Source organism: Wyeomyia smithii, chromosome 1 (genome assembly GCF_029784165.1).
Source record: "Wyeomyia smithii strain HCP4-BCI-WySm-NY-G18 chromosome 1, ASM2978416v1, whole genome shotgun sequence".
NCBI classification, from domain to species: Eukaryota; Metazoa; Arthropoda; class Insecta; order Diptera; family Culicidae; genus Wyeomyia; species Wyeomyia smithii.
The window spans coordinates 77584806-77596054 of record NC_073694.1 but is presented as its reverse complement, the minus strand read 5'-3'; the positions used below and the strand labels follow the sequence as shown (position 1 = coordinate 77596054).

General features: G+C 35.3%; 1 protein-coding gene across 1 annotated transcript; it reads left to right on the top strand.

Annotated features, from left to right (window-relative positions):
• The first annotated feature begins 247 nt into the window (after window positions 1-247).
• LOC129716710 (uncharacterized) lies at window positions 248-10912 on the top strand. The gene is made up of 4 exons (XM_055666544.1): window positions 248-706; window positions 1010-1619; window positions 9042-9799; window positions 9868-10912. The coding sequence occupies exons 1-4, from the start codon at window positions 602-604 to the stop codon at window positions 10627-10629; spliced, it is 2235 nt and encodes a 744-aa protein (XP_055522519.1). The 5' UTR covers window positions 248-601; the 3' UTR covers window positions 10630-10912.
• Window positions 10913-11249: the final 337 nt, after the last annotated feature.

The window sequence follows — 11249 nt, the reverse complement described above, 5'->3', positions numbered from 1 at the left end:
GCCGTGTTACTTTTCACGAGCGTGTAAGCAGAGTTGTCAAAAGGGTGGGTAATTTATTACGAAACTTTTCATTATAGCGTCCGCCATTATGGCGCGTAAAAAGCTGGATAGGTATGTTGATTTCTTACAGTGTAAAAATAACAAGACGTTTTGTTCCGTTGTCGCGGTGGTCGCGGTAAACTTTTTTTACCAGTTATGGCAACCCTGATTTTCATCATGTTTTCTTGCTCTTCTTATTTATGAATTCAGGCTTGCAAAACGTCATACCGCGAAAAGTAATAACGAAGTACTATAACAAAAAGTAAGGAGTGATGCGGATCCGCTATCATCGGCCGAAAACAGAGTTTTGTGCTTGGCTTAACGGTTTATTTTAACGTATAAATGTCAAAAATACTTCAGAAATTAAAATAGTTCCATAAGTGATAAAACAATTTTAGTGTTACGAGTATTATTGCAGTGATACGTGATACTGACTATCATGCACATAAGGAAAAGTTATACTGATATAAAGAGCACCAGATTTATTTCAGTATATCTATTAATCCCCCGATACACAAAATCGTTCATTTAATCAACAATACCCTTGCTTTTCCATACTACAATGAGCGGAAGAAATAAGACGTGCTCGTTCTGTCTCAAACAGCGGCAAATTCTAGTGGACCACTCTTCTACAAACAAAGCACTCAAAAAAATTTACAATATTGCTGTAAGTGAAAATCGACGTTCTACACTTCTACTCTTACACATAAGATTGAAATATCTTGGATCACTTTAAAATGTAGCTTGAACATTATTTTCGAACTAAATATTTTTAATTTTCGGCGGTAAAAATGGCTGACTTTGGAAATAATATTGGTCTTAAAGTATCTTTCATTTGAGGTCATGCGCATAAACGAAAATAAAAAGAAACTTATTCTATTGTTTAGAAACATCGTAGTTAAATATTCTTACACCGAAAAAGATATAAAAATTTATTACACGGTTACAATCTAATCGTTTTCTTTTTTAGGCTCCTTCAAGCGGATACCGTTTATGTATAGAGTGTCATTTTTACATTGGTCGAGTTTCTGAGTTCAAGCACATAATTGAGTCTGCCGCTGACTTCGACGTAGACAGTTGTTTCGTGTGCAAATCGGAAAGCACTATCAATGAACCTGGAGTGGATCGCATGGTCGCTTACCTTGTAAAACAGTGTAGTAGTATCGACTTTGGTAATGCTGACACCGTTAAGGCTTGCGTGACGTGTTTGTATTTATTGGAAATTAGCATTAAATACGAAAAACTGGCCAGAAACTTTGCAAATGCACAACGTTTTAGCAAAGAGTTTGCCACTATGAGGGAATGCAACATAGTTCTTTGGAAGTTAAACCTGGATACACTTGGTGACATGTGTAAAAACTACAGTATTTGTAGTAATATTAATATTGGAAAAGAAAAAGGAAATAAGGGAATCAAACGTGGTAGGGGGTCCTGGAGTGCACGAGATGAACTAACTCCCAAGAGATCTAAGCAAGAAGAGGAATCTGTTCTACCTGTAATGCTTACAAAACTGACCCCTACAATGTCGCGCTCTGGTGGTAGGAAAACTCTATCGCCTACTTCCACAAATTCATCGAAAGGTAAGGGTATGATTTTGACTACTTAACTACCGCTGGAAGTATATCTGTATTATTCGGATTTATATTTTATAACTAACTACCGTAACTGTATCTTATAATTTCATTATGATTCGCTGATCTTTAAAGTGCAGTCGAAAAAAATCTTTTTTATCCATAATTTCAATGAACATGATAGTTGATTGTGATAATGCATGATAGTTATCTGTTGCAACAGGTTATGAGAACTCAGACTTTTATTTGTCGAAGCGATACGCAATATGAAATTTATTGCGATTTCAAATAAGTCGAAACAGAAAATCCAGGTTAATTTCAAGTTTTCGTAATGAAACGAAATTTTATATTGGGTCGGGAAAAGAAACAAAATTGAAATTCCATTTCAATTGAAACGGCATGAAATTTGGGAATCAATCAGTTATTAAATGATAGTGACACAAAATTTTAATGGTTTTTTGAATGCTAATTGATTCCTTGAGAAACTAATAGAGAGTAACGTTGTTATTGTTAGCCTCCCATGTGGTCTCAGGGTACGATGCCGGCAATTATCCTGTAAACTAACAGTTGATTGTGAAGTCTGTCTAAACAGTACAGTAGTCTCGGCTCTAATTCTAAAGGAGGCCATAATTCTGAAAGAGAAAAGCAACGTTATTAATCATTCTTTCAAGATATTTTGTTTAGGTATTTATACCGATAAGATTTTTGCAAAAAAAGGATTTCGTGTAATTTGAACCAGAGCTGCGATTTGTCGTAATTTCATACTGAACGTGTAGAAAAAAGAAATATCGCGTTCGATATTCCTTCCATTTACAGTGAATAATTTACGCAATAAGCATGTAAATTTTAAACACGAACTAAAATCTTAGTTAAATTGTTTCGATTATAGAATTTTCATTTTCAATGATTGTGAAATTACAGAGTTCACTCTGAAAAAGCAGATCAGCGCAAGCCTTAGTGATATTTGAAACATCTAAAATCTCCATGGTAATTTTTTATTCATGCCTGTTCAGGGTGCTGATCTGTAGGTGTTCATCAACCTAATTTGGATTTTGCTTTTCAACAAATTACCTGTTTATTTATTTAATCTAAACACAATAGTTGTAATATACCAATTCAATACAGGTCGGACTCGATTATCCGGAACATCAAAAAAATTTTCGTTCCGGATAATCGAGTTTTCCGGATAATCGAATCACACAAAAAAATACTGAAACTTTGCGGTTAACGAGCATAAAATAAATATTTCTTTTCTTTATTTACTTGTATGATGCAGTGGCGTAACCAGAAGTTATTTCTGAGGCGAAAAGCAGTAAAATCTTGGGAAGCAAAAAAAAAAATTGGACATTGATTATTTTCACTTAATTCGAACATGTCCCAAACATGCCGTAAGTGACTTAAATGATAACAAATATGCCAGAAGGGATGGCAAAGACAAAATTTCGGAATAAAAATTGAAAACGGACACCAAAAAAAAATAAAATTCCGGATAATCGAGTCTAAAATTCCGGATAATCGAATTCCGGATAATCGAGTTTCCGGTTAATCGAGTCTCCGGATAATCGAGTCCGACCTGTATGGATAATTGTGAAAAGCTTGAAGTTCACTTGAAAAAGCTTGAAGCATAAGAGAATCGCTTGCATAGGTACTTTATAGAAAATATTTGAAATTACAACTGTGATTTATTTATTACTTTTCTTCACTTCATGATCATAAAAATATGTCGGGCCTGCATTGACAAACTTAACCCTCTAGTGCCCAGTGTTGCCTTTAGACGGGCTTCAGTCGAACCTCTGAAAATTCTTCAATAAATACTTAAAAAATGTTTATAAAGATTTATATTAATTTGATTTTACTGAAGCTCGTCTGAAAATTAACTTGGGCACTAAACGGTTAGGAGGAGTCGAAAGCATTGCTGTCATCAAAACACTTCATAAAATTTTGATGAAACCGTTAGCTCCCATTTTGAAATAACATTTCGCATACCGTTTACCACGAACAGCGTCAAAACGGTGAATTAGAAACAATATTTAAACTTTTGTATCGTATTAATTGATATTTTTCGGTGAACAATTACAAAACATTTCTTACTTTGCGTGACGTTTCGGCCTACTGTTGCGTTTCAGCCATCTTCTGACGCATTTCGATCGCCGCAGCTTTTCGTCACCTCTTTCAGCGCCGCACGATCAGGTATCACTAAGTGATACGTCACGCAAAGTAAGAAATGTTCAGTGCGTCTTGAACTGTCCTACAGATCAGACGTTTTTTCGGTTGCTTGTGGACTGGTCTTTGACTGCCTATAGCTTCAAAGTTTGTGTTTTGTCAGTGTGTCTTTTAAAGACTACCTGAAAGTTATTTCCCATCAGTCTTTCTCAAGACTACCTACTTTTGAATTTAACATTTGTTTTAACTTTTTTCGTATCACCTGAAATGGCTGGACGGAAAAAGAAACCTCGCATCGCTGCGGGGAGGAAAAGAGAGGCATCTCTTTCTGACACTTCGAGTGTCTGTAGTGACAATCCTTTTGATATTTTGCTTGAGCATGAAGCTGGTGAAATGGAAGTTACCAATAATGAAACTATACAAAATATAAAATCTTTAAAAAAGGAGAAAGTTCCACCTATTGTGGTAACTATTTCTTCTGAATTTAATATATTCAAAAAGGAACTTCCAACGTTTGTTTCTGACGTTAAAGTTACCTATCAAATTGGCCGTAGAGGTGAATGCCGCTTATTAGCCGACTCAGTAAAGGGTCGTGATCGTCTTGTTCAGTATTTAACTGACAAGATGTACAAATTTTTTACATATGACACCAAGAACGCCAAGCCGTTCAAGGTTGTCTTGAAAGGTCTCACCAACGATCAAACCGTTGATGAGATCAAACTTACTTTAACAGAATTACTTGGCATAGCCCCTACCCAAGTAATTCTAATGAAACAAAAATCACGAGGCGAAAACAGTCAGAGAACTGGAATTTCCCTTGTTAATTATTTAATTCATTTTAACCGCAATGAGGTTAACAACTTGAAATTTTTTGAAAAAGCACATGCTTTGTATAATGTGCGTGTAAAGTGGGAAATTTATAGGAAGTATGGCGGAGGTGAAAAGCATATCACCCAATGCCGTACTTGCCAACGTTATGGCCATGGTTCCAAATTCTGTAACATGGACCAAAAATGTCTTAATTGTGAAGACTCTTCTCACAAAAAGGACACATGTCCTGTGAAAGAGAGTAAAAATTTTCGCTGTGCGAATTGTAACGGCAACCATATGTCAAATTTTTATCAATGCCCAGTCCGTTTAGCAATTGTTAAGGCAAGGCAAGGTAAACAAAATTTTATTTCTCAATTAAAACCAACTTCAAAACAAAATTCTCCAAGCGTACCAGTGACGCATAGTTTACCTACTCCTTCGCATACCCGTTTAACTTATGCACAGGTTACAGGTAGTTCGAACATTATACCACCTAGTGTTGGTAGTTCGAAAATGACCGTTAATATGGGTAAGCAAAACACGCTAGAAAATAATTGTACACCTATTACTCCAGCTAATATTGCTGCCGAAAATATTTTTTCTAATGTCAACTGCCTGGGGCCTATTACGGCAGGTAAACTTTCTTTTTTGCAACAGGCAATGTTCGATCTTATGAACGCCATGTTGCAGGCAAAATCAATGTTTGAAGCCATTCAAATAGGCACAAATTTTACTATTAAAAATTGTTTCTAATTTAAAATTTAGCAATGATTTTAAATAAAACAATTAAAATATTAAATTGGAATGCTCGCTCATTGAAGGCCAATGAGAATGAGTTTTTTAATTTTTTAACAGTAAATAATGTGCATATTGCAATTATTACTGAAACATTTTTGAAACCTAACATAAAATTAAAATATGATCCCAATTACGTGGTTCATAGATATGATAGGATTCAGGGTTCCGGCGGTGGAGTTGCAATTGTTATTCATCGCCGAATCAAACATCGTGCTCTTCCCCATCTTGAGACGAAAGTTATTGAAACTTTGGGAATTGAAGTTCAAACTGAACTTGGGATTTTATTTATTGCCGCAGCATATTCACCATTTCAATGCACACGCGAGCTCAAAAATTATTTTAAAGGTGATTTACAAAAACTCACCAGAAATCGTTCGAAATTTTTCATAATCGGCGATTTTAACGCTAAACATCGTTCATGGAATAATTCTCAAAGTAATTCCAATGGCAAAATTTTATTCAATGATTGTTCTTCAGGATACTATTCTATTTTGTCTCCGAATAGTCCTACATGCTTTTCTTCTGTAAGAAACCCTTCAACAATTGATTTGGTGCTAACAGATCAAAGTCATGTATGTAGTGATTTGATCACACATGCTGACTTTGATTCTGACCATCTTCCAATAACTTTTTCTTTATCACATGAATCAGTTTTAAACCCTATGAGCTCTGTTTTTAATTATAACAAGGCTAATTGGGAAAGATACAAAACTCATATTGAGAGAAATTTCAATAATGAGCTTGATTTAAAAAACGAAGTGAATATTGATTCCGCTTTGGAAGCATTAAAATGTGCAATTGTTGAAGCCAGGAATTATTCTGTTCCAAAGGCTCAAGTGAAATTTGATTCATCAATAATTGACGAAAATCTTCAACTTCTAATTCGTTTGAAAAATGTCCGCAGACGTCAATATCAACGTTCTCGTGACCCTGTTTTTAAAACTATTTATAAAGATTTACAGAAAGAGATTAAACATAGATTTACTCTTCTGAGAAATCAAAATTTTGAGACTAAAGTTGAAAAATTGAAACCATATTCAAAACCATTTTGGAAGCTGTCGAAGATTCTTAAGAAACCTTCAAAGCCTATTCCAGTTTTAAAAGATGGTGAACGTTTTCTTGTATCCAATGAACAAAAGGCTCAAAGACTTGCTCAGCAGTTTGAGAGTGTTCATAACTCAAATTTGAATTTTGTGAGTCCAATTGAAAATGAAGTCACACGTCAATTTGATTTAATTTCTTCTCAGAATTTTTTACCTGCAGAAATAATTGAAACTAACTTGAATGAGATTAAATCAATTATTAAAAATTTCAAAAATATGAAAGCACCTGGTGACGATGGAATCTTTAATATACTAATCAAACATCTCCCTGAGAGCACAATGGAATTTTTAGTGAAAATTTTCAATTGCTGCTTCAAAATTGCATATTTTCCCAAATTATGGAAAAATGCAAAAATTACTCCCATTTTAAAACCGGATAAGAACCCAACTGAAGTTTCAAGTTATCGACCAATCAGTTTGCTTTCTTCAATAAGTAAACTGTTTGAGAGAATTATTCTTAACAGAATGATGTCACACATCAACGAAAATTCAATTTTTGCAAATGAACAGTTTGGATTTCGCCATGGGCATTCCACAACTCATCAATTGCTCAGAGTTACTAATATGATACGAGCTAACAAATCTGAAGGTTATTCCACTGGAGCTGCTCTTTTAGACATAGAAAAAGCATTCGACAGTGTTTGGCATAAAGGTTTGATTGCGAAATTGCAAACTTTTAATTTTCCAATTTTCCTAATCAAAATTTTAAAAAATTATCTTACTGATCGAACTCTGCAGGTTGTCTATCAGAATTCAAAATCTGATAGATTTCCTGTCAGAGCAGGTGTACCTCAAGGTTCAGTCTTGGGTCCTGTCCTGTACAACATATTCACTTCAGATCTTCCTGATTTGCCTCCAGGATGCACAAAGTCATTGTTCTGCGATGACACAAGCATTTCCGTAAAAGGAAAAAGTCTTCGTGTCATATGCAGTCGATTGCAGAAAAGTTTAGATATTTTTTCTTCCTACTTGCAAAAGTGGAAAATCTCTCCCAATGCTTCTAAAACTCAAATGATAATTTTTCCGCATAAGCCTAGGGCTTCTTTCCTCAAGCCAAACAATAATCACGTTGTCAAGATGAATGGGGTTATTTTAAGTTGGTCCGACAAGGTTAAGTACTTGGGACTAATTTATGATAAAAAACTTATTTTCAAAGAGCACATTGAGAGTATACAAGCCAAGTGCATCAAATATACGAGATGTTTATATCCTCTCATTAACAGGAATTCTAAACTTTGTTTAAAGAACAAACTTTTGATGTACAAACAAATTTTTAGACCAGCAATGCTTTATGCTGTACCGATCTGGTCAAGTTGCTGTTCAACAAGGAAGAAAACGCTCCAAAGGATTCAGAATAAAATTCTGAAAATGATTTTGAAGCGTCCTCCTTGGTTTGGTACACTCGAATTACATAGACTTACTGGTGTTGAACCATTAGAAGCTATGTCAAATAAAATTATTAACAATTTTCGACAAAAATCGTTGCAATCCTCAATTGCTACGATAAGCTCTCTTTATAGCCAATAAGTTAGCAATTGAGTTAGTTGTAAGTTTACTTCCCCTTTTCTGACAAGTAGGTTTAAATCCCTACGAATGATAAGTCCTAATTGCGAAAGCAAACAAATCCTAACAATTAAAATTACAAATTTCTAACAGTGTTGAGAAGACACCATTTGTGATTGGACACACATACTCATTATTTACTAATATTTATCATAAATACTTAAGCTACTAACAAATCCCCCCTTAAAAAAAAAAAAAAAGTAAGAAATGTTTTGTAATTGTTCACCGAAAAATATCAATTAATACGATACATATGAAGTAACGGTGATTATACCAATAAAAATATTTAAACTTACTAAAAACAATACGTAAAATCTACGCTGTGATAAATTTGCAAGACAACTATTTGATTATTGTAAGAATAAAATGATAGATGCAGTGGCGTAGCGTGACCGGGTAACACCCGGGGCGGAAAATTTGGGTGCCACCCCTTTCCCCAAGGGTGTCACCCCCACCAGGTTGCAGTGGGGCCATTCACATTCCACGTGGACAGATTTTTAACGCTTTTGTCTCATATAGGATTTCAACGTTTTTAAAAAAAAATATTTTAAGATAACAGATCTCGACGTTACATGCATTTCTAAGACGTTTGCCGTGAAAAAAAATTTCGACTATTTCATGTGCCTTTTTTTATTGGGCTTAGAAGCAAGAAAGCGCAAGAAGGCGAAGATTGTTAACGATTTGAAGATAAAAAGGGCTAAAATTGTGCAGGAGGTCTCCATGAAGGTACATTGCTAAAGTCGACGAAGAGTAATGAAAGAGAAATATTCTTCATAGATTTATTACACTTTTCTGCAAGGACACAACAAAAATGTGAAAATATATTTTATCATAATTTTTGAAAATAAAACACCGGGGAAATTTAAGTAATATCATCGAAAAAAGCGGGAAATCGAAAATTGATATTGAGTGGACCCCCTTCAACTATTGAGTAGAACATAAATTGTTGAAAAATATGTGGAAAGTAAATCGAACTTCTATGTCTCATTTCCAGCGAAACAAAATGATAAGATTTTCATTAAACTACCGATTCCTCGCAAATTGTTGGAAAAACAAAACCGTAAAAAGTATGATCTTCCTCACTCACCAAGCAAAACAATACCGGCTTCTCCGTCCGTTGACGTATTGAATAAAATTTTCGATATTAAGTTGCGACCGTTGGTAATCAAAATAGAACATGTAGATCTGTCCAACTATATGAACAGAACAATAGCACATGATTCCAGCACGAGGCAACTGCGTAAACAGAAAAACGAAGAGTTTATAGGCTTGGATGAGGAAGATGTGGTGGAACTTCAGCAAAGTAACACTAGCATTTGCAGCGTTGGTAAACGAAAGAGTATTTTGGTAACAGAACGAATTGAAAGTCCCAATTCAGCGAAAAAGAAGGTACAATTTTCGGATTCCCCTAGTATCAAATACGTGGACAAACTTAATTTTACTGACGAAGAAAGTGGTGGTAAAGATAATAGCGATGATGAAAATGATGCCGACTATGGCGGGAAAAAGAGTAAAAAGAAAACACCGAAGCCTCAGAATGAAACAGCACTGTGTCCTGAGAATGGCAAGCCTCGAAAAGGTAGACCTAGGAAGGTCGACAGTAGTAACATAAAAGAAATAGAAATTCCAGTTCAAAAAATTACTTATGAGGAGCAAAAAGAAAATCCAACGGAAGTCAAAGAACACGAAAAAGAAAAATCAAACAAAAACGAAGAACTCTCCAAAACGACAGACAATGTTCAAAAGCAATCGGTGAGTAACAGCTTTCTTTTAATTAATTCATAATATAGTCATAGTAAATTTGTGTTTCAAATTTCTAGGAAAATTCTACAATTGTAAACGGCAACACTGAAGAACAACACGTTAATGAAGAAAAAAATCTAGAACATTCTGAAATTACCGGGAACAATAACTCTGCGGTAGCTCCTGAAATGGAAACAGAAGAACTAGAGGAGAGTAAACCAGATGATCGAATGGGAATAGACGATCCATTTGACTTGCCGGATACTGAAATGAAAGATCTTTCCGGTGCGGAATCGCCAGAAGATGTTGAAATGGCTGAGAAAAAGTTACCTCAACAAGAGGATGTTGAGATGACTGAAGTTAACAATGTGGACACAATAGTCCACGATGCCCTTAGCTCACAAAGTAAACCAGCGGGAAATCCAGTCTCTCCTCAGGAGCACACATCGTCTAATGAATTTGCATCAGATAAGGAAGAAGAACTAGAAAAAGTTAAACTAACTTTTGAAAATATGCTCGGTAAAGAACTCCTTGATTCGGAATCTGAGTTAGAATCTGCTGAGCCGACCTCTAAGAATGAACCAGTGGTATCCGAGCAAAATAAAGACTTTGGCCCAGACACATGCGAACACATAAAACCAGAACCCCAAATCCGATCAGCTTTAGAAGCACCCACTGAATCCAAAACTCCGAATGAACAGAAAAATGTTTTCACTGAGCTAGACGACGTAGATGATATTTCAGACGACGAAGACATTCTGAATCGGCTTGATTATACAGATCAATCCAGGCATCGACGGTCACCAGAATTACCACCACTTGGTGAGGACAGTTTGTAGAATATGTATAAATTTCCACAAAATAGAGGTGTCATCACCATTTGATTTGTTTTTAAACTTATTCCTGTTTGGAGTAGATATTATGTTCAAAAAAAATCATTGTAAGTGTTGAATAGGATTGAATCGGCTAGCGTCAACCCGCTAGAGACGTGAGATTGACTGTAATCGTAATTGTTTACAAAACCGAAAAGTATAGAGCACAGAATCTTTTATACGTGGAATATAGTGTTAGTAAAATATAAGATCGACTAAAAAGAGCAAAATAAATATTGAACAATTTTGACCTAAGTATTGTTATTTTAACCAAGGGAGAATGCATAAATGACGTAGTTTTTTTAGGTTTTCTTGATACCCCCGCCCCCCTTTCCCATCGCTGCATTTCGTCACAAAGTTGCAGCCACCCCTCTAGATAATAATGTAGCTTTATGCCCCTCCTAATTGTTGACATTGGTGCAGAATTTTGTTTTCCAAGAACTCTAATATGTAGCACACAACGACCTCCTTTCTGCCGATCCAAGCAAAGTTGTCCCAGTGTGCATGAGGTTTGTATTAGAGATGGTCGGGTATGGGAAATTTGTTACCCGTACCCGACCCGTGCCCGACTCATCGAAAATTTTCAA

Coding starts and splice junctions, on each gene's coding strand:
- LOC129716710 (XM_055666544.1), top strand. CDS start 602: ATGAGCGGAAGAAATAAGACGTGCTCGTTCTGTCTCAAACAGCGGCAA. Junction 707..1,009: donor AAAAAATTTACAATATTGCT/GTAAGTGAAAAT, acceptor TTTCTTTTTTAG/GCTCCTTCAAGCGGATACCG. Junction 1,620..9,041: donor TTCCACAAATTCATCGAAAG/GTAAGGGTATGA, acceptor TCTCATTTCCAG/CGAAACAAAATGATAAGATT.